This window comes from Delphinapterus leucas, chromosome 8, assembly GCF_059928025.1.
Source record: "Delphinapterus leucas isolate spDelLeu-1000000601 "Yukka" chromosome 8, BTC_Dleu_Yukka2, whole genome shotgun sequence".
Lineage (NCBI taxonomy): Eukaryota > Metazoa > Chordata > Mammalia > Artiodactyla > Monodontidae > Delphinapterus > Delphinapterus leucas.
In genome coordinates, this window is record NC_143136.1 from 19,237,162 (window position 1) to 19,260,918 (window position 23,757).

The following is a 23,757-nucleotide window of genomic DNA, read 5'->3' on the forward strand; positions in this document are numbered from 1 at the left end:
ATTTGTTAGTATCTGAGAGACGCATGTTCAAGTATCCCCCAAATATTACGGATTTGTGGATCTGTCAATTTTTTTGTGTCTTTTCAACAGCTTTGGTTTTATATTTTGAAGATCTGCTGTTAGGTTCATAAAGGTTCATGACTATTATATACTATATATTCTTGACTATTATATACTCTTATATAGCACCTTTTATAAATTTGAAATATTAGAATATTAAATTGCTTTGGATTTAGTTTGTTTGACTCTAATATTGTTACTCCTACTATTGTTATTCCTATGAATTTGTTTGATACATCTTTTATTCATCCCTCTTATTTTTCAGTCATTTTAGATTATTTTGATTTAGAAGTATCTCTCATAAATACCATGTAGCTGGATTTTTTTCTTACCTAACAAGAGAATCTTTAAATAGCAAAAATTATTTTTATAACTTGAATGAAAGTTTAAAAATAAATAAATGAAATGAAATAAAAAATTTAAACATAATGAATGGTGGGACTTCCCTGGTGGCACAGTGGTTGGGAATCCGCCTGCCAATGCAGGGGACACGGGTTCGATCCCTGGTCTGGAAAGATCCCACATGCAGCGGAGCAGCTAGGCCTGTGCGCCACAACTGCTGAGCCTGCGCTATAGAGCCCGCGAGCCACAACTGCTGAAGTCCTAGAGCCAGTGCTGCACAGGAGAGGCCGCTGCAGTGAGAAGCCCGCACACAGCGGCAAGGAGTGGCCCCCACTCGCTGCAGCTAGAGGGGGCCCGTGCGCAGCAGCGAAGACCCAGAGCAGCCAAAAATAAATAATTTTTTTTAAAAAACCATAATGAATGATAATTCATGGAAGAGGAACTATAAATGGCTCTTTAGCCCATGCAAAAATGTTCAACTTTACTTGCAATGAAAGACAAATCAGAACTACATCAGAAACCATTTTTCACCTATAAGATTGAAAAAGATTAAAAGTTTGATACCACTATGTATTTGAGGGTATAGGGAAACAAACTCTCAGTCATGGTTTAAGGAAGTACAAATTGCTGCAGAGTTTTCAAAATTTAAAGTGCACTTACTTTTGAGCCAGCAGTTCTACTTGTAGGGATTTTTTTTTCTGCGAATATACTTGCACATTCGTAAAATCACAAATATACAAAGATATTACAGCATTGTTTGTACAGATAAAGAAAATACTGGAAACAACCTGAACCCATCAGTAGGGGATTAATGAGATATAGTAAATTCATGCATTGGAATCATTTGCAGCTTTAAAAAGACAATGATACAGCTCTATGTGTACTGATATACAACCATTTCCAAGATATAAAATAAAAAAGGCAAGATGCAAAGCAGTGGTATGGTAGGCTACGACAAAATTATGCCAGTGTTTGCACATGCATAGAATATCTCTGGAAGGAGACACAAGAACCTTGTAATTGTAGTGGCCTCAGGGACAAAGGTGACAGGGACACAACTTCACAGCGTGCTCTCTTGGCTCTTAGAATTGTGTAGTATGTACTTGCAATATGTCAGGGTTTTTTTAAGTGGCTTATTCAAAAGTCACATAGCAAAACATCTTCTTTTGACATTTCTGGAAACTTGTGTCTCAAAGTGATGTCTGGCTATCAGGTAACTTGGTCACTTGGGACCTTACCAGGGCCAAAAAATTTAGTAAAAGCAATAATAATGTATTAAAACAATTAAACCTGTACATACATATAGTACCTTATTTTTTCTTTCTTTTCTTTTTTCCCCTTTCTTTTCTATTTCAGGGGAGGGAGGTATCTAGAAAGAAGTATGTTGGGGAAAATGTATATTTGAAGATACCCATGAATTAAGTACAAGGACAAACAGTGTGTATAAAAAAATTGGTTTGAGATTTCAGAGTAGGTTAAAAAACTGGTCTGATTCTTTCGTTTAATTAACTCATACATTTTTGTGATTTTGAAAATTAAAATAAACAAATAAAAACTTTCTAAGCCTCCTGAACACAGAGAATTTATGTTTACATTGCTTTCCAAGGAATTAAATTATACAGCAAAACAACCCCAAAGTAAAAATCACCCATAATCCCACCACTTATATAAGGGAACAAATTAAAAGACCTCTGCTTTGCTTCCCCAATTATATTCCTTCCAAGTGAAGTACTGTTCATAATTTAGTGCATAATCTTCCAGACCTTGTTCTATATTTATATAAACTTTTTTTCACCTGTAGTTGAAAAAAGCATGTTGAAATTTTAATGTGAATTCCCTTAAATATTATAAAGGCTTAGGGCTGTTTTTTAAAAAATATGCCTATTGACCCTTTCTATTTCTTCTATGAAGTCCTTAGTCATATCCTTTGATCTTTTTTATTGGATTTTCTGTCTTTTCTTATTAGTTTGTTGTTCTTTTTCGACTTAGATTAACAGATTAACCTCTGTTACATATATTACAAGTATTTTCTCCTGGTTGTCTGTTCTTTATATCCTGGCTATTATTTAGGGTATAGGTCTCTTCTTTTGGCTGGTCCTGATTCATAAGCATAATAATAAAACTGTAATTCTAAGTATAGAGCTTTCCTGAGTTCTGTGAATCATTCTAGTGAATTATCAAACCTCAGGGGGTTGCAGGAACATGTGAATTTGTGGCCAGTTGGTGAAAACTACAGGTAGCCTGGGGACCTCCAGACTTGTGGCTGGCATCTGAAGTGAGGGCAGTCTAGTTGGGGACTATGCCTTTAAACTGTAGTCTCCACTAACTCCAGGTTTAGTGTCAGAATTGCAGTATTGCACTTGCCCTTTCCTTTCCTTGTGGTTGGTTCTAATTTTGAGGGATTACATTGTGCCTAACACATGTGAGGGCCCCAAACTGGTCCTCAGCTACTATTAGCCTATGCTGCCATTAACTGAAACATCTTCATTTCTACCTGGCTTCACGAGAACTTTGAGGTCATCTCAGGCCTATCTGCCTACATGTCTCAGATGTCCTCATACTTGGCATGAGGAAACGTCTGGGACTTCCCTTCCAGGAAGCAGGTATAGGTCTTTTTTGTTCTCAGATTCTCAGTCATTGGCAGAGGAGAAGTGCAGGACACAGGCCCCTATATCAGGGACACACATCAGCCTAGAAGAAGGAGGAGGAGGAGGAAGAGAAGAAGGGGAATGGAGAAGGAAGAAGAATTAACATTTGAGGACTCGCTATGTATCAGGCACTGTTCTGACCACTTTTCTAATATTAATTCATTTGATTCCTGCATCAACTCTGAGAGTTAATAATGCTATTATCCTAATATTTTACAAAACAGTGGGGCAGAGATTTAAAATAATTTTCTCAAGTCATACAGCTAGTAAAGCCAGAGCCAGAATTCAGGAACTGGGGTCCCAGTGATTATGAATGATCTGTACTGCCTTCTTTTCCATAGACCTCAGCATCGCTGCCTTCCCTTCTACCAGCTAAGGTAACTCTTCTGCTCTCAGAGCAGAAAATCCTGGCTCTCAGTAATCAAATATTTTGTTTTAAATATTTCAGCATTTGTCTGAAGTTCAACTTTCGCAAAGCAAATAACTGTTTTGTTCTCTGCTGTGTCAGTCTTTCCCTAAAGGGAATGAGATGAAACGCTCCAACCACTGCTTCCTTAATGTGGGAGGGCCACTCGATTACAAGGGAGCAGCTGGGGTTGTTGCTATAATCTGACACTTGAATGAGGCTCTCTATCCTGAAACAAAAGAATTTATGGAAACAAGAGGCAGAATGATTCAGTGAAAAGAGCATGAGTTTTATTAAAATGCTCATAATATTTCATTAAGAAACAAAAACAAATTACAAAACCCTTTCAACAGTTGGTTCTCTTTCTCACACACACAATTGGAAATATACACACCAAATTTAATAATAATTTAATTTTTTAATATAAATTTATTGTATTTATTTATTTTTGGCTGCATTGGGTCTTCGTTGCTGCACATGGGCTTTCTCTAGTTGCCGCTAGTGGGGGCTACTCTTCGTTGCATCACCCTAATCTCTGCCCTCATGTTCACATGGCATATTCCCTGTGCGCATATCTGTGTCCAAATTTCCCCTTTTCATCAGGATATCAGTCATATTGGAATAGGGGCCCATCCTACTCCAGTATGACCTCATCTTAAGTAGTGATATCTGCAATGACCCTATTGCCTAATAAGGTCACAATATGATCAGTACTTCAGCCTACGTATTTGGGGGCACACAATTCACCCCATCACTAGCATATTCCTAGGAGTGGCGTTCCCAGGTCAGATGAGCTACTGATTATACTGTGATAATGACATTATCAGTCTTAGTATGCAGCTCTCTGCAATAATTATGATATACATGGTATATTTAGAATTTGCATTTTCCTGATGGCTAATGTGGGACACTGTTTTTTCCAAAGGTAGCTGCAACAATTTCTTTTTCTTTTCTTTTGGCTGTGTTGGGTCTTTGTTGCTGCGTCCGGGCTTTCTCTAGTTGCGGTGAGCGGGGGCTACTGTTTTGTTGCAGTGCGCGGGCTTCTCACTGCGGTGGCTTTTCTTGTTGAGGAGCATGGGCTCTACACACACGGGCTTCAGTAGTTGTGGCTCACGGGCTCAGTAGTAGCGACTAAGCTCACGGGCTTAGTTGCTCCGTGGCATGTGGGATCTTCCTGGACCAGGGCTCGAACCCATGTCCCCTGCATCGGCAGGCGGATTCTTAAATCTTGACTGCCCTTTAACTATTCTAGGGACTTCCCTGGTGGTGCAGTGAATAAGACTCTGTGCTCCCAATGCAGAGGGCTCGGGTTCTATCCCTGGTCCCACATGCCTGCCACAACTAAGTTTGCATGCCAAAACTAAGGAGCCCTGGAGCCACAACTAAGAAGCCCATGTGCTGCAACTAAGGAGCACGCCTGCTGCAATTAAGACCTCATGCAGCCAAATAAATATTTTTTAAAAATACATAAATGTTAACTATTCTAGTGTCATCTCATCGTACTTTTATTTAATATACATATGCATCATGAAATGGTTATCTCCTTGGCCTTTTTTTTTTTTTTTGCGGTACGCGGGCCTCTCACTGTTGTGGCCTCTCCCGTTGCGGAGCACAGGCTCCGGACGCGCAGGCTCAGCAGCCATGGCTCACGGACCCAGCCGCTCCGCGGCATGTGGGATCCTCCTGGACTGGGGCACGATCCTGTGTCCCCTGCATCGGCAGGCGGACTCTCAACCACTGCGCCACCAGGGAAGCCCTCTCCTTGGCCTTTTTAAAGTCAGCTTTATTTACTTATAAGAAAATTCATCTATCGTAAGTGTATAATTCGATGAGTTTCAACAAACATAGCCATATAGCCACCATCACGATCAAGGTATAGGATATTTCCAACCTGCCCCTCAACTGTCCCTCCCCTCTGTCATCTATAATCCTTAGCAACCACTGATAAGCTTTCTGTCCCTAGTTTGCCTTTTCTAGAATGTTATATAAATGGAATCATAAAGTACGTAGTCTTTTGTTTCTGGCTTCTTTCACTTAGCATAACGCTCTTGAGATTCATCCATGTTGTTGCACGCGTCAGTTTACTCCTCTTTTTGGCCTCCTCTAAGTAGTATTGAACAGATATATCACAATTTGTTTATTCATTCACTAGTTGTTGGATATTTGGGTTGTTTCCAGGGTTTTGCTATTATGAATAAAACTGCTGTGAACATTTGCAAGCAGGAGTGAATTGCTGGGTCATATGTTGAGTGTATGTCACTTCATAAGAACCTACTAAGCTATTTTCCAATGTACCATTTTGCATTCCCACCAGCAATGTATGTGTTCCAGTTGCTCCGTGTTTGCAGACACTTCGTAGTTTCAGCCTTTTTCATTTGAGCCATTCTGCTGTGTAAGTGGTGTCTCCTTGCAGTTTTTCTTTTTCTCCAAATGCTTATGTTGAGGGCTGACTTTCAACAGATTGCAGTGAGGGAGCTGTTCAGCTGCACACAACCCTGACCCAGAAGCAGGTTGTCTACGAATGGTTTAACACCAGATTCCCCAGGAATGTGCCTTGCGTGACATGCAAGGAGGCAGCCCCCCTTTAGTGAACTAGAGGCTCTCGGCTCAGGCCCCTGCCCTGCATGTGCTATGGGCCTCACGGGGGAGAGAGGGAAGCACTTGGCCGCCTGCCTGCAGTAGGGACTGCGGGACCAGCCAAGGAGGCTTAGCCATGACTGCCCTGTGGTTCTGTCTTGCTGGGATTCTTATTTAGAGGTTCAGTCATAATCCCACAGTTGGTAGCTTTTCCCCGTTGGCTCCTCAGCCTGTATCATTATAGTTTGTGTTTTTTTTTTTTTTTCTTCCGGTACGCGGGCCTCTCACTGTTGTGGCCTCTCCCTTTGGGGAGCACAGGCTCCAGACGTACAGGCTCAGCGGCCATGGCTCACGGGCCCAGCCGCTCCGCGGCATATGGGATCTTCCCAGACCGGGGCACGAACCCGTGTCCCCTGCATCAGCAGGCGGACTCTCAACCACTGCGCCACCAGGGAAGCCCTCATTATAGTTTTAACCGCACTTCTCTGACAACTAATGTTAAGGGCTTCAATTTTTCTAAATGAATTATCTTGATTAAATCACCAGTTTGCCGTTCCATGTTTATCACAGTTTTGTAAGAGCAACATGCTACTATAATAGTATCATACTACCATTATAATAGTAACATGCTGTGTTACACGGTGTTACTGTTACTTTATGAAAATGGTTTTGGTGGTGTTAACTGTTTTCTATTTTTTTTAGTCTGCATTATATATCAGGCACTTTACTAGGTGCTTCATGTATATTCTGCCCCCCCGCCCCCTTAACCCTCATAACTACCCTACAAGGTAAGCTCTGGTCTCTTCATTTTACTAGTTGAGATTTAGAGATTATTATCTTTTTAAAATTGTGTTGGATTTCCCCATGACAGTCCGTAGCATTCCATGTGTCTCAGTCCATTATAATAAGGCACAAATGGGTTTTAGAAAACACCCACCTTGCTATTGATCCTTCTCATATTCTTTCACCTATGAGAAATCTGCCAAGAGCAACATAAAGGCTGCTTGCAGCTCTCAATGCTCCAAAGCTGATGAACAGTCAAGTCAAATGAGCCTGACATTAACAAGGATGCAAACTGCTACAGGGAGATCTAAATGACCGAGTGTTGTCCGAGAGGCTGGATTAGAGTCTCAAGTAGCATGAAATGGAGCTCCTTCAACTACACACCTCTGAAAACCATCACTGTTTCAAAGCAGTTGGGGAATCCATACTGTAAACAGAGCTTAGTCTTAGGACAAATCCAGAGGAAGCCAGGAGAGGAGGTCCCCCGGCTGCCTTTGGTGACTACCTTATTTGGGTAACTAATTCAGCTGTGGAGGGAAGCGGAGCAGACTGTGCACCTGGATTATCAACCTCCTGCACTGGCCCACTGTTGGATGGTCCCAGAGGGCAATAAGGTGTGTCCTTTCGATAGGGTCACAGGAGGCACAATCACCCTCAACTAAATAGCCTCAAATCATAAGAATGTACCTGTAACGACAAGCGTCCCCTCGGCACAGCTGTTACGTTGGTGCATGTTCTTTGGCTCCAGTTCAAGGTCTCTATTTTCTGTGCCCTGCTCCTCCCCTCTCCAGCCCCCAGGCATCCACTGCTCCCTTACGCTCCCTTTCTTATCAAAGCTTCTCTCTGAATAGGACTGAGTAAGCCCAATTCACATACTTTTAATTTGCATGCTGTCTGTGAAATATTCACATACTTTTAATTTGCATGCTGTCTGTGAAATATTTAACTAAAGAAATAAATCCCCAACAAAGTGTGAAACAGTAGAATGAATAATGGTGATACAGTGAAGGTAGGGGTGATGAGGTATCACCCAGGCCAAACCCTGTTCTGGCCTTCTTCACTTCTAAAATGTCTCTATAGCTGCCTCATTCCTTAGTGGAAAGGGTTTTACATTTCTTGCCTGCCTTTCCCTAATCAAGGAACAGGGCTTGGATAGGAAATGGAGAAAGGAGTAACCATGCATTAAGTCCTATGTCCTAAGTGCTTTTACTATGTTTTACTTAATTTTCACAACCTTACCATGTAGGTATTAAATTCATATTACTTAAAAACTTTAAAAAGTTAGATGACATGCCCAAGGCTACACAAACGAACTGAGATTTGAGCCCTAGGTCAAACTCCAAGGTTCACGCTCTTTTCTTATCCCCATGCCACCTCTCCATTAAGTATTCATTCTAAGTTCCTTAGTGTCTGATCAAGCTTGAGTGAATTTGAAGTAAACAGAAATGGTAACCACCCTCCTTCCGCTCCCCACCCCGGCCCCCACCCCCAAATCCTTACTCCAGTGCTTCAGAAATACCCCTGTACGCTGCATTCCTTGACTCAGGAGCACTTTCTCCCCTTTCTCCAAACAGGGACTGGGTACGTTATCAAGTTAGGGAAAAACTGACATGTTCTGACAAACATCTACTCTACTATACCCTCAAATTTAAACTTTCCCAAAAATCTCATTACTTCCCCCAAATTCCTTATTTAGCTGAATATCTCATACTGTGGGTATGCATTGTTAAGTATGTATGCTGTATTCTTAATAAGCAAGATTTCATTTTCTTTCAAGGCTGAAAGGGAAGTATGACACATTAGCCTCATTCCTTTCTCCAACCCAGCAACACACACACACACACATACCAGATACTCAAAGGTGATGAAAACTTTAAAAGTATAAACGTGTTTTAAGCTACTAAGAACACTCTACTTCCATCACTCATTTAATTTCCCCACAGCCCACTCCCCTGCTTCCCATCATGCTGCGGTCCCTTCTCCAGTTACGGGGATGGGAATGGTTGTGCCGTCCATCTGGGGATTCTCAGAAGGCAAAGTATTGAAGCTGGTTCCCAGGGAGTGGCACAGCTCAGTCAGGCCTCCACACCTAAGCCTCTGCACCAGAGGATGAGCCACAACAAAACTGCTTAAGCAGGTGGCTAATTTTCCTAGGAATGCTGCTTCCTGCCCTCGTCACAAGGTTTGACATTTGCACTAGAATATTGTACCCACTCTTGCAGAACAAGAGGGACTTGGCTTCAAGTCTAGCAGAAGAGATTTAACAGGACTGTCAAGGACCTCTCCTACGGACCTGACTTTGAAGTCCTTACCACTGCACAGAAGTGACCCAGGACTTTGCCATCAAGCTTTCTTCACAACTGTCAACATGGCCTTCACACATCAACTGTGTGGCCTTGAACGCAGTCAGGCCTCTCAGTGATTTTTCCAGGGCTCCCTCCCAACTCACCACAGAACTCCTGGAGCCACAAAGCAGGATATCTCTCCCAAGCTCAAGAATGAAGGCAGAGAAAGCCTGGGGTCAGACCGTGAGCAGAGCATCCTGCCTGATGCACCAAAGGGAAAACCTGGGTAACTGAGTCAAGGAGCCAGTTGGCTTCTTGTTGGGCCCTGCTGACAGAAAAATGAAATGAAGTAAAGGGATTGTAGGGCTGGGGAGGGGGCGAGCAGCAACCAGGAAGTGCCAGGTTAAGGAGGAGCATCGTTCAAGTGAAAACAACCTTTCTGATCCAAACCCTCCCACCTTGGCTTCCCCCTGGGCCCAGGAGAGAGAGAGGCAGAGCTTCTGGCTTAGGTGTTTGTGTCCTGTGAGACCTCCGTACGTACAGTTCACGTGGTCAACATTTATTGAACACTCACTGTTTACTGAGTCTTGGGGAGGTAGATCCAGTTCAGAGTACAAGGTTTAGTCAGGAGCCTGACTGGAAGCCCATCCTACAATGGTGGCTGCTCCTGAAACCCGCCCTCCAGGCCACCAGAGTCTGCATGCCCTAGCGACCTGTGAGCCAGACCCCGAACACCAGAGAGTGTGAAGGGGGAACCACAGCTCCTTCCACCCTCCCCTTGGATTGCGTCCTTTGATATATGGACCCAGACAGGCAACAGCAAGTGGGATTATCTGGGCTCCTTTACTGCAGCCATGGGAAATTCACAAAGTTCATAAAGCCTCTCACCTCACAGGGAGACAAGAGCTGAAGGGGTAACATCCATGAGAGAGAAGTCTAGAAGGTTGAACAAGTAGTGATGTGAGGTCAGAATAGGAAGACCTAGGGCTACTGGCTGGGTGGGTATACGAAAGGAGAAATGGTCTGGAGGTGGGGATGCCTCCAAGACTAGGATGATGGGAAATGGGTTCAGCATGTCATGGCCTCTGCCTGCTTATCTACTGAGGAGGTCTGAAGGCTTCTGAAAGTGACTCCTCAGGACAGGGGGTTGGGGAGGCAGGAGGGTGAGACCTGAGGAAATAAGGACCCTCAGAGGAACCTCCTCAATTATATAGAGAGCAAGGGACTTCAGGCCCGAATATGTTCAGTATGTTTTCTCCTCTTGAGCCATAACTCAGTCACTGCACCAAGGCCTAAAACAAACCACACATGGCTCTCTAAAAGTAGAAACCAAACCCTGCTTTATAAGGCTGAGTGGCCATCATTGGCTTCTCCACTGAGATATGAGGTGCCAGCCAGTGAACCTTCCTCACCTTGTTCCCCTCCCCACCACCCCTCCAGTCCGCCAGACACCCCCCTCTACAACTCAACCACTTCAAAAAATACTCTGAGGAGGGGCGAGGTGGAGGGGTGGGAGCTCAGGCTGGCCGGCCAGCCGGTTCCCATGAGGTAGCTAAGGCTGGTGCGCCTGGGCAGGGGCTGGTGGAGGCAGGCCCGTCACAGGCTCACAGCAGCCAGGAGGGAGTCACCAGCTGACTGGGAGGTGGGGGAGGCAGAAAGCCTCGAAGTCTGCCCAGAGTACTTGATCAAGGGTAACGTCTGGGTGGAGAGGCTGGGCTCTTTGCTGGTGTCCTCACTGTCCTTTGAGGAACTGGGTTTCCTGGGGAAAGGGGAAAGGCCAGCTTGGGTCTTCGTGGGCTTGGGCATGGTCCCATCTCCAGAGAGTGGTATGCTTCCCTTGGAGGAGCCATGTTTTCTGAAGGGAACAGAGGGAGGAAGAAATGGCTGAGACATTGTGTAGCTGAGACTTTAACCCACGACCTGCTACCTTCAGAGTCTAGAGCAGGCATTCACCGTATTCATTTCAGTATGGCTGAAAGTGGCTGCTTTTGCGGATGAGTCTGTGCTCCAGCTCAGCTTTACTGGGCATACCAAGAGCCACCAGAAGACACTGTGGCTGCATATTCTGATGTTCCCACCAACCCCCAACTGGAGGACGCTGATCTCATCATACTCCGGGAAGAGAGGGAGGAGGAAAACTCCCCGAATTCACACTCAACACCCTTCCCTTGCCCAGGCAGCACTCACCCCAGCTTGCCAGTCTCCGATTTGGAGAAATCATTGAGCGTCACATCACCCTTTGGGACAGTCAGAATTGATGTCGGGAGAGTCCACTAAAAGCAAAGGAAGCAATGAGGCCAAAGGGCGAGGTAGAGGTCAGGGGAGAGTGTCTGGGTCTTAGGACTCTTTCCCAGCTCTACCTCTGAGTGATCAAAGGGCTCTTCCCTTCCCTACCCTGCAGAAATGGGCCCATATGGTGAGAAGTCTTGGTCCTCTCTTGATTCAGATAAGAAGCTGAGGCTACAAAGCATCTGATCCTTGAAAGAAAGGCATCCAGGGAATCCTGGAGGCAATTATTCCCTTGAAAGGGAATGGTCCTGAGACACAGAGACCTGCAGAACCTTGGGAAGAAGTGAGAGGGTCTGGGCCTACACCCAACCCATGCTGCACTCTTAAGGTGGAAGACGGAGGGGCCTGAGGTAGGACTGTCCCCCTTCACCCCAATGGCACTACTCACCACTGGAGCAGAATCAGAGATGGCTCCTGTGTGGAACCCTTTGTAGCACCAACTCCGAAGCAGATCTACTCCTAGGACAAGATTAACAAGGGTGGGACTTAAGAGGGTGGAACCAACTGGCCTATTCTTCTTGCCACAGAGGCCCACTTCTTGGTCTATTGGGATTTAATCTCTCATTAAACATGGCATGTGGGCAGGGAGGACACATCACCTTTGAGCTTGTTGCCATGGTACTTCTGTTCCCACTGGGTGGTGAGAATGTTGAAATATCGCGGCTGCTCAAAAAAGCGGAGATAGCGAGAAGAGATTCGAGAAGGAAAAATTCGTTCAAATTGACCACGGCGAGAAAACTCATCCTCCATCTCAACCAGAATCCGAACATCATCTGGCGTCAGGACATCCAGCACAGATGAATAGAAGTCCTGTGGCCCAAGGAACAGCGGGGAGAAGGGTATGACAAAGAGTGTAAGCCAGAGGCAGAGAATCAAAAAGCTGGGGGATGGGGAGTACAGCTCTGGGGTCCTAAGGCTCCAGGACCAAAGGACCACCAAGGCAGTCTGGTGGGCCCACTCTGGGCCTCATCTATTCCCAAGTCTGCTGAGCTTATTCGGGGGATGAAGAGACTCTTGGCTGGGGTGAGGGGAGACAGGGGGCACAGAGGTTAAGCGATTTGTTGGATGCAGTCAAGATCAGAATCCAGATTTGGCCACAGCCTTGTGTCTGCCACACTTCCATCTGACTCCCTCATCTGCTCGGAGAAAGTCAAGCCTTCCAGGAGCTCAGTGCCCCTCAGGGAAAGAAACCCAAGGGTCTACAGCTCTACAAGAAGGGTGGGCTGGTACAGCACTTTGCTAAGAGGAGTGGTTGTTGAACATGTGATAAGGGCCATCATCTCTCTCCGGAATGACATACATTCCAACAAATCCCTGCACATCAGGGGATGTAGGAAACCCTGCCCTAGAGGGAAGAAAAACTGCTTGCCTTGGGGCTCCACAGGTTTGACCAGGGAAGCTTTCTACTAGCACTGGGGTGAAGGCAATTTCCTACCTGATCAGGAATTTTCTGGGTCAGGTAATAGGCTTTCTTCATCTTCTGTGCAGTGAAGTGCTCTGGGGCCATTCGACATCTGTCCCTGGGGGAGCTGGGCAGGCTAAGGCAGAGGGTGGAAAGCGGGCAAAGGGTAAGGTCAGCAGCTTCACATCCTGAGGACATGTAGAGAGAGGGTCCAGCCCAGGAAGACACCCTTCTCAAGAGAAGACAAAGAAGGATGGACAGAAGTTCGTTACGTGAGTAAATCAGACTGCAATGCACTGCATTCCGGTAGCCTGAGACTCAAAGATGAAGTACCATGTAAGAACTAAAAGAGTACAAAGCACACTCTTTAAGTTGTATTTAAATGATAAAAAAAGGAGGACCATGGAACAATCACTGTATATATTTCAGTTTAGCTTAATTTAGTGAACACTTACTATAATAAATATCCAGCTTCGCCCTACTGGCTATGTGATCCTGGACAAATTCCCTGACCTCCCTGCACCTCAGTTTCATCACCCACATTACAACAATTACTGCTGAGAGAGACACAAAGATGGCCTCCAAGAAGCTCACAGGATGGCATGTGTCAAATGACAAATAACTATAGCACAGAGCCAAATATAAGTCTACAAGGTACAGTGGGGAAAGCAAGTTTTGTTACCAAAAACTTGAGCTCCCTTTCCTCAAGAGTGGTTCTGAGTGCTTTGTGGGGTGTGGAGGAGAGAGCCCACATTGAGCTGGTTTCATGAAGATGCTGCCTTCAGCTAGGCTTTGATGGATGGGTGAGGTTGAAACAGGGAAGTCTTGCTGAGTGGAAGGAGGAAGAAACCCCATGAGCAGAGGAGGGGACACCACAGGGGAACAATGAGAAGCAGTGAACATTTCAGAGAGGAGACTAGACTAACTGATCCTTAAGGATTCTTCCAGCCTTGAGGTTCTATGAGCGATCCAGTTTGTCAGAGCACAGGAGCTGGGAAGAGGAATTAAGGGAGGGGTGCCTGGGAAAAAGAGGCTGGGGCCTTGAATGTCTGCTTGAGGAAGTTTTTGTTTTTGGCTGTGCCGCGCGGCTGGTGGGATCGTAGTTCCCCGACCAGGGACTGAACCCAGGCCCTCAGCAGTGAAAGCGTGGAGTCTTAACCACTAGACTGCCAGGGAATCCCCTGCTTGAGGAATTTAAAGCTGATCCCCCAGGCTCTGTGGGGATTCCTGGGCAGGGGAGCAATTAAGCAAACAGGCTTTTAGGGGCACTGACATGGCAGTGGTGTGTGAGTAGATTGCAGGGGCAGACCGAGCAGTAAGGGAGACCAAGCAGGAGGGAACACCCAGACACCACCCCTTCCCAGAGTCCCTATGGGCTGCTCATGCTGCCAGCCGAGCTGCAGACAAGCACGGAGGCCGACCTGGTGGTGGAGCTGCTGGAGCTGCTGGAGCTGGAAGCGATATCCTCTGCGCTGGGCAGAACAAAGCCCGCCAGGTTCAGAAGGTCACGGATCATCTGGCCTTTGATGCTGATGTCCAGTGGAGAGCTGGAGTGGAGGCTTCAGGGAAAGGATGCAAAGAGTGGTAAAAGCAGATGCCAAAACTGTTTCCAGTCCCAAGTCCCAGTCAGTGCCAGCCCCATGTACACCCAACTCATGAGCACCATCACGGATAGTGAATAACCTCACACAGGGTGGTTCCTGCCCATGACCTTGCTAGGGAAAAGCATGCAGTAGGCATCAAGTTTAAAAGAGTAACTTTTAACAATCTGTCTCCAATGTCAGAGAACCCTGAGATAACGGCAAAGAATAAGGGAATGCGTAAACAGACCATGAAGGGCAAACACATATTCTAGTGAAGGAAAGGTTTTCCCAAAGTCAGCAAGACTGGAGCAGAAACAGGATCTTGAGGACACAGAAAGGCTTCTACTGTGAGTGCCCTGAGAATACCTACCTTGGGGAGATGTTGACTTCCAGGACCCAGGGCTTGAGGTTCTCATCGAGCATGATGTCGAAACCGAAGAGCTCGTGGCAGCTGTAGGGCCGCCGCACGTACATCTTCAGCAGGCTGGTCACATAGGGTTCCGACCTAGTCACAAGGCGGAGAAAGTACTCAGCTCAGCTCCTCCCAGAGGCTCCACCTAGAGCTGCCCTGCCAATGGAGTGGCTCGGAGGCAGGAGGACAGAAGCAACCCAGGAAAAGAAGCTCTCAAGAGATGTCTGTGATCTGGAGCCAGCTTCTGGGGATGAAGTTCAGTAGAAGAGCAGGATTTAAGTCTATCCATTCCTTCCTAAACCCTGTCCTCAGAAACGGAACTTTTGACAGCACGGTCAAAAGTCTGGAGCACAGCAGGGTGGAGGCCCATAAGAAAAGGGGGGGTTCAGTGGCAGGCCCCACACCCAGGGTGGCAGTGTGACTCACGAGATGATCGTTTTGACAACAACGTCCTTTATCTTCTCCCAGATGGCATCACTGTTGACTCCCTTCTGGCTCAGGTAGCTCCATAAAGCCTTCAGTGCCCTGTAAGGCAGGAGAGGAGGAGGGAGAATTTAAGGTCGTAGTCTATGAATGAGCAATGAAGAAAAGAGAAAGAAAAAGGAATGAGAGGCCCAAAGGTATCTTCTTTTGATGTTTTGAATTAAGACAGAAATGAGTTGGATGCAAACAGACCAATTCTAAATTGCCAAGTGTTTATATAATCTCTGGGTCTTATATTAATCCTCCACTCACCACCCCCCCGAAACCTCCCCAAACCCCAGAACCCTGTGCTCCTCTAGACCTCCACTTGATGGGGACACTGCCTGGGTACCATTTGTGGCCCTGGCAGGCCGTTTCATCTTCATTGGCCTGGTACTCGGCATTCTTTTTATTGACACTGTAGTTGGTCAGGTGCATGAACTTGTTGCCAAGGCTCTTCATGGAAGGGGAATACCTGGAAGTGAGAGGAAAGGCAGAGGTGAGATGGCAGATGGATAACGGTCCAAACATTTCCCCACATCCTGAGGAGGCAAAGGACAAGTGGACAGATCTTTTCAGATGCACAAGGGTCTGAGAAGTACACCTACTGGTAAGATTTCCCAAACACCACAGATAAACTCATCTCCCAATTTATCCCACCTCAGTCCTGCAGGAAGACCCTCCCTATTCAGTGAAGCAGAGGACCTCCTTATTGCCCCTTCCACATATAACTGTGATTTATAATAACAAATATACATATTGGTCTCTGCCCCCAGCCCCTGACACAGAGCTCCTAAAACCTTTGTAAATTCCTAAGTGGTAAGAGTACAAGGAGCATCTTTGTTCTCAGATTTGGTCTTTGACCCCAGTTCCCGACACAGAGCTCCTGAAACTCTTATAATTTCCCGGGTGATAGGAGCGTCTTCTGTTCTAATGAGGCGACACTGGGTAAGCTCTTGGGTGGCTTCTGGATGAGGGACAGTCACTGGAAAGACCAAGCCATGATGAGACAGTTGCAAGTTTCAACTCCCCCCACTCAACTCCCATTCTCTTAAAAAGGGAGAAGGGCTGAAAATGGAGTTAATGATCGATCATGCCTAAGTGATGAAGCCTCCATAAACATCCCCAAAATATGAGGTTCAGAGAGCTTCCGGGTGGGTAAACCTCTGGAGGTGCTGCGAGAGCAGCCAGCCCAGAGAGGGCATAGAAGCTCCGTGCCTCTTCCTACATACCCTACCCTGTGCATCTCTTCCATCTGGCTGTTCTTCTGTACCCTTTATCACATCCATCTTTCATAAATCAGTAAACATAAGTAAACTGTTTTCCTGAGTTGAGTGAGCTGCTCTAGCAAATTAATCAAATTGATACCCCTCAGCCCCAGCCCCAAGGAGGGGGTCATGGGAACCTCTGATTTATACCAATTGGTCAGAAACACATGCGGCACCCTGAACTTGCAACTGGCATCTGAGGTGGTGTAGAGAGGGGCAGCCTGATGAGACTGAGTCCTTAACCTGTGGGATCTGATGCTATCTCCAGGTAGACAGTGTCAGAATTGAGTTCAATTGTAGGACACTCACCTGGTGTTGTGTAGAACTGCTTCGTGTGGGGGAAAAAACCCACACATTTGGTGACCAGAAGTGTCAGAAGTGAAGTGTTTGATGTAAAAGTAAAGGAGACACACAGGAGAAAAGGAAGACTAGGTTTTCCCAAAGGCACCCTACCTTCTCCTTTGCTGACAAAACCTACCAAAATATTGGTTATTTTCCTGTTTGGTGTCCTCTGGCTTCCCTCCCTGGAGGGAAAGCAAATCCCCAAAGCTGTCAGCATGAGGCCTCACCACTACCACATACTTGCAACTGGCAAAGCGGACGAGTCCATCTGAAAAGAGGTAAATCCGTAGAGGATCATAGGAGGTGACGTAAACATAGATTCGCAGATCGAACTTGCTGCCGCTGATGAGGTAGGGTTTGTGGAGATACCTACACAGGGAAAGGCCAGCTTCAGGGACAGGACAGATGAGATAGGGCTTGGTAGGTAACTGAGCCATGGCAAAAGCCAGCTAACGGTCTCCAGGACAAAGACCTTTAAACAGCTGGCTGAGGAAGTTTTTTGGCTGGGAGGACAAAGGACAAAAGAACATCATGAAAAGGGAACCTCCAGGCTGAGAAGATGGGAAACGGGGAGCGGGGTCTGAGCTGGAGACCGGCTCACCTCTGTACCAGAAGGGGTCTTCGCTTGGGGAGCTGACTCCACTTGTGAATGACCTGGATGCCAATGCCTCGAGCAGATGCCGGCTGGAGGTCAAGGGGAGGGGAGAGGGGCTGTTTACCTGGCCAGACACTCTGCTGTCCCCACTCTCAGGCCCTGGCCTGCCACCTGCCGTGATTCACTCACTGGTTTAACAATCCACTTTTGGCGGCTGCTGCTCTCCCAGGCTTTGCGCAGAAGCTTGGCATCCTGGGGCAGGATGAAGGACTGGGGGAAGAAACTGAACTCCTTCTTGCCAAACCGGCTCTGCATGCGGGACAGGTTCCGCCACAGTCGGTCCTTTCGCCCAATCTGGAATGAACCTGGGAAGTGGTTTAGCTACAGAAGGGACAAAGGGTGAGAGTAGGGAGAGAGAGAGTCCAGGTGAGGCCACAAGGAAGACAGCAAGATTCACTACACCATTTCAACATTCAAAGCTCCTGTTCCATCTGATTATCACCGTCTAAAGGTCCTTAAGTATTCAGCTGCCGAGCGTTCACCAAAAAATGATTCAAACACAAACACAGCAAAACGGAGTGCCCTTTAGGAGTCAACAGTTCACGACATAAAATAGTAACTAAGACAGACATAATATTCACCTTAAGAGCAAAGAAAAAGCTGTTAAGTCTTTTTCCATGCCTGTAGGACAAAGACAGGAAACTACCTGGCTTTCCTGGGGAAAAGGGACTATTCATTCCAGCATGAGACCAAAGTCCTCTTTACACATATTCAGCTTGGAGGAATGGAGGCAATGCGCAGCGGTTACAGGAGAAACATAATAAACTGAAAACTGACACTGCATCTCAAGACACTAGAGGAAAAAGTGTCTTTTAGAGGCTGCAACTATCTAAGACACCGCAGCTGAACAACTACTAGACATGCGTGATCTGCTGGGGGCTCACTCCGCACCTGCCTCCTACACTTCCTCCACTCCCCTATGAACCCTCCTGACTTCTCCATGGTCATCCTCCTCTTCCCCCACTTCCAATACCAGCCTCCTCCTGCCCAATCCAGAGTCCAGGGGAAGAATGGCTCAGAAAGGGCCCCCCTACCTTCTGATGCTCCTGAATGGATCGGAAACTAGGAGACTTCATGTGGTGACCCCAGCAGCCCAGCCAGTCATCATTCCCTACAGAAGGCACATCAGGAAGTCAGTCCTGCTGGCAGCTCAGTCCCTGGGACAGACAGAGGCTCAGAGGCCCCAGAAATACCACTGGGCCTGGGCATAGCTCCCAGCCCCGGTTTTCTAAGAGTTGCCATGGAGCTGTCCTACATGAGGCCCTGGGGTCAGGACTAGAACAATGGGCCTCTGTCTTGCAATTTTGAGGAACAGACTCCAGCCCAGAGGGATTTCAGACCTATGTCCTCCTATGAAGTTGGAAACTTCAGGACAGGGTCCCCACATAACAGGAGGTATCTAGGGCTCCGTTCCTGCCCAAAGCCCATCTGTTGGGGCACAGGACAGGCTCGAAGTAAGGCAAGTGACTCACTCTTGCTGATTTTGAAGTGGGACCGTCCAATGGTCTGCTTGACAATGTTGGGGGTCACTGTGCTCATCTTCCACCGGAGCAGCTTCCTCTGCTCCCAGGGAAGTTTCTCCACTGGGGGAAAGCGGGGAGGTGGGGGGAGAGTGTGGAGAAGAGCAGGAAAGTCATGGTGAGAAGAGGTAAAAGACGGCACTGTTGCTCAGCCTTCCCTGGGTAGGCAAGTCACTAAGTATTGTCCCGTATCAGAGTTTGAAAGGAGCACACTTTGGGGAAGAAAGGAGGCTGCACAGGAATGAGGAAAACAGAGAGGAGAGGCGGTTGAAAGGGGAAAGACACAAGGTTAGAGGGCAAGAATGATCATGAAATTATGGGGCTGAGAGGGTCAGCCAAAGGATGGACAAGATGAAGATCCCCCACCAGACTGGTGAGCCAGGCGGGGAACCAAGCACCAATACAGCCATTCTGGAAAGCCCCTTCCACCCTATTGCCACCCCCTCCCAACTTCGCTAGCATCCTTCTCCTGGGGGTTCTTCTGGGCTGACACTTGGCCAGGTTTACCTCTCTCATCCGGAGTGCCAAAATAGATGGTAGGGGGCACGTTGGGAAAGAGACTGTAGATGAGGGCTGGTCGGACAACTTTCTCTTTGGAAAGGGGTTTGGTCAGAATCTCCATACAGTTCCTAAGACGAAAAACAGAAATGTGGTAGAGAAAGGGAAAGCCACAGCCCTGAGTGCTGTTACTATTACATATTTCTTCCAGGGCGCTATCTTTTACACTTTGATTCTACAAAAACAAGTGCTCAATAATTATTTTGCAAATATTAATCCATAAGGTGCTACGGCTAACCTATACACAGTCACACCATTAAAAATCACCTAAAGACAAAGTTTTCCAACACTTCATTCTGTGAGACAACTCCAAAATCTCCTGTGACAAGCCACAGGCTGAGGAGGTTCCTGAAAAGAGTGGTTCTCAGAGAGCAGGTAATGAGTTTGAGTGGATAACAGTAGAGGAATATACTACACAAAGACTAAGAGAAATAACAAGGAGAGAAAAAGAATGATATGGGCAACTAAAAAGGAGGAGAAGCAGAAAAGATAGAAAAGCACTAAGAAGAGATATAGAGATTTTTAAAAAGAAAAGGGGGAAAAGGCAACAGAAAGAAAAGAAGTAGTGCTACTCCTAACTCATTTTACATTTATCTGAAAATATATGGTTGATTAATGCTCTTCTCTGTTTTGAAAATGATTCGTTAACATCAGATTTTTACATAACAATGTGGTAACACATGTCTGGGAGTCTGCGGCAGTGGGCCATGGGGTCCCTACTGTTATTCCAACAATGTCTTGGCCAAGGCTAGCTCAAGGAGTCTCAAAATAGTGAAAACCCCAACTATCTACTGACAGACCCAGACCATTTCTTCAGACAGCATTGAAAGTGGAGAGTAGTTATTACTCTCTATACTGAGCTATATGATCCACAAATATTTTTTAAGATTAATCTTTAGCTTATAAAGAGCCACTCTACTTGTTTTTTTTTTTTTTTTTATGCGGGCCTCTCACTGTTGTGGCCTCTCCCATTGCAGAGCACAGGCTCCGGACGCGCAGGCTCAGCGGCCATGGCTCACGGGCCCAGCCGCTCCGTGGCATGTGGGATCTTCCCGGACCGGGGCACGAACCCGTGTCCCCTGCATCAGCAGGCGGACTCTGAACCACTGCGCCACCAGGGAAGCCCTCTACTTGTTATTTTGCAGCACGACAGAAATAGGCACTGTATGTAAAACACTTCAGTGTTTCAAACCTTAGAGATTTTTAGTGCATTTTATTGGGTCAAGTTAAATATCAATTCCTAATTAAATAAATCCAATTAATTCAACTCTATTCCTCATTTCCAAAATATTTTACTTTAAAGGCTTTTCATTTACTGAGTATCAGAATTTAAGATTGTTGAAAATCAAGGAGAATGAGTTAATGTTTAAAAACAAAGACAAGACAGGAATGCAAAATGGTGCAGCCACTCTGGAAAACAGTTCTGGCAGTTTCCTAAAAAACTAAACATGCAGGATTTCCCTGGCGGTCCAGTGGTTAAGACTCTGTGCTCCCACTGCAGGGGGCTCAGGTTCAATCCCTGGTCGGGGAACTAAGATCCCCCATGCTGTGTGGCACAGCCAAAAGAGAAAAAAATCAAACAAAAGAAACTAAACATGCAATTACCATAGAACCCAGCAATTACACTCCTGGGCATTTATCTCAGAGAGGTGAAGACTGATGTTCACTCAAAAATATGTACACAGTTGTTTAGAGCAGTTTTACTTGTAATAGTCAAAAACTAGAAACAAACAAAATATCCTTCAGCAGGTGGCTGGTTAATCAAACTGTGGTCCACTGATACCATGGAACACTACTCAGCAATATAAAGGAATGAACTATGGATACATGCAACAACCTGGATGGATTTGCAAAGAATATGCTGAGTAAAAAAAGCGAATCTCAAAAGGCTATATATGGCTATCATTCCATTTGTATAACATTCTTGAAATAACAGAACTATCAGTTGCTAGGGGTTAAGAAGGGGATGGGAGTAGGAAGGAAGGAAGTGTGCTCTCAGGACAACAGGAGAGATTCTTGCAGTGACGGAAATGTTTACATTTTCACTAATGTTAATGTCTTGATTGTACTAAATTGTACTACAGTTTGCAAGATGTTACACAGGAGGGACTTCCCTGGTGGCACAGTGGTTAAGAATCCGCCTGCCAATGCAGGGGACACGGGTTCGAGCCCTGGTCTGGGAAGATCCACATGCCACGGAGCAACTAAGCCCCTGTGCCACAACTCCTGAGGCTGTGCTCTAGAGCCCGCAAGCCACAACTACTGAGCTTGTGCACCACAACTACTGAAGCCCATGCACCTACAGCCCGGGCTCTGCAACGAGGGAAGCCACCGCAATGAGAAGCCCACGCACCTCAACAAAGAGTAGCCCGGCTCGCCGCAACTAGAGAAAGCCCGTGGGCAGCAATGAAGACCCAATGCAGCCAAAATAAAAAAAAGGATGTTACCACAGGGGGAAACTGAGTAAAGAATTCAGGAAATCTCTGTATTATTTCTTAAAACTGCATAGAAATCTACAAATGTCTCAAAAGTTTCATTAAAAAAATAAATATCTTTGTTAGCTGCCTCTCAAGAGTACTGAACTTAACCTCAATGGGTCTGGCTTCTGGTTTAGCAGTGCTAGACACCTTGACCTTGCAAATAGTTACTTAACTTCTCTCCTCAATTTTCATGTCTGAAAAAAAGAGGCTGGACTTGATGATTACCATCTCTAAATTTACACAATTCTTAGAAAAAACATATGGAACAGGAAATGTAATAAACTACTGCTGAATAGAGAAGCAGAGGTAGTGTTTTCAATGATCTTTCTGTGACTGCAAAACTTTCTATAATAAATATATAAATCTTTCATAATTGGGAGAAAATAAGATTTTGCAATCCAAAAATATTTCTGATTTTAGTCAAAATGCAAAGTAGTTTAGAATTCATCAACCTCCATTTGCTTGAACTCATGTTTTAAGCTTCATATAGACTGTATATTTTGTAGAAGTTAAATTAATTAATGGGCAAATAATTAACAAACACCTTTTGTGAATTTTATCTTATAAATCAGAAAGGTTAAATAAAGGGCTATTCAGCTGCCTTGAAGTAGGCCTGAAGACAAACCTAGATCGCCCTTAAGTGTGGAAAAGGGGTTCCAAGTCAATTAAATGTTAAATATATTTTTCTTCTGGAGAGTGGAGGTGCTTAGTCAACGTCCAGTATATATGACCAGGAGAAGTTCTGCTTTTCTGAAAGAACAATGGGTTAGGCTTAAAGTAACAGAATTTATGCACCAGATTCAGGATACCTATGACAGGATTTCTACTAATCGTCACAGCAAGTCCCAATTCTGTCTCTCCGCTTTCCGAACAACCCTCTCCGCCTTGTTAGTTTGGGGCTCTAAAGCTAGCACGGCCGCTGCACCATGTGAATGTGCACCATCACATGCAGACATGCAGCCTGCCTCGTCCATACTAACCTTAGGTGAGGCTAACTTTTCCTCTTAGCTTCATCTAAGGCACAACTGACACAAAGGAAAGCAACCAGAATCTGGGTGCTCCACATGCTAGGCAAGCCTCAACACACATGGCCAGATTTTAATTAAAATTAGAATAGAAATTTTGCTTTTTTTACATTTTCAGTAGAAATTATTTTTTAAAAGAAAAAAACTTTAATGTTTAGTACTTTGTGAGGGTTCTTTTTCTTTTCTTTTTTTAAAAATTTATTTTATTTATTTATTTTTGGCTGCATTGGGTCTTCATTGCTGCGCATGGGCTTTCTCTAGTTGCGGAGAGCGGGGGCTACTCTTCATTGAGGCGCATGGCCTTCTCATTGTTGTGGCTTCTCTTGTTGCAGAGCACGGGCTCTAGGGCGCACGGGCTTCAGTAGTTGCAGCACGTGGGCTCAGTAGTTGTGGCCTACTTGCTCTGTGGCATGTGGGATCTTCCTGGACCAGGGCTCGAACCCGCGTCCCCTGCACTGGCAGGCGGACTCTTAACCACTGTGCCACCAGGGAAGCCCATGAGGGTTCTTTTTAATATCTAATAATAATTAATGAAGACAGAGCTTCATATTGAGACAAGGTTGGAAGTGATGAGGGAAACAAGGAAGATTATATTGAAGAATGTTAACTTTCTACCCAGAAAGTTGATCTATATGATCCTTAAGCAAGTTCTAAAACTCT

General features: G+C 45.7%; 1 protein-coding gene across 2 annotated transcripts in view; it reads right to left on the minus strand.

Moving 5' to 3' along the window:
- Positions 1–2,210: 2,210 nt before the first annotated feature.
- TTLL4 (tubulin tyrosine ligase like 4) overlaps positions 2,211–23,757 on the minus strand; it is a 46,307-nt gene continuing 24,760 nt past the window's right edge. Inside the window, exons 5-19 of one of the 2 annotated variants that reach the window (XM_089916360.1) lie at positions 19,542–19,663; positions 18,987–19,097; positions 18,549–18,625; positions 17,644–17,835; positions 17,461–17,543; positions 17,100–17,228; positions 15,602–15,724; positions 15,214–15,312; positions 14,746–14,880; positions 14,214–14,351; positions 12,826–12,928; positions 11,990–12,200; positions 11,779–11,849; positions 11,289–11,374; positions 2,211–3,093 (exon numbers count right to left, since the gene is read on the minus strand). In XM_089916360.1, coding sequence (XP_089772486.1) covers positions 3,033–3,093; positions 11,289–11,374; positions 11,779–11,849; positions 11,990–12,200; positions 12,826–12,928; positions 14,214–14,351; positions 14,746–14,880; positions 15,214–15,312; positions 15,602–15,724; positions 17,100–17,228; positions 17,461–17,543; positions 17,644–17,835; positions 18,549–18,625; positions 18,987–19,097; positions 19,542–19,663 — 1,741 coding nt within the window. In that variant the 3' untranslated portion in view covers positions 2,211–3,032. Of the gene's footprint in view, positions 3,094–3,724; positions 10,957–11,288; positions 11,375–11,778; positions 11,850–11,989; positions 12,201–12,825; positions 12,929–14,213; positions 14,352–14,745; positions 14,881–15,213; positions 15,313–15,601; positions 15,725–17,099; positions 17,229–17,460; positions 17,544–17,643; positions 17,836–18,548; positions 18,626–18,986; positions 19,098–19,541; positions 19,664–23,757 lie in introns of those variants that run through there. The other variant, XM_022567707.3, reaches the window with a different exon arrangement.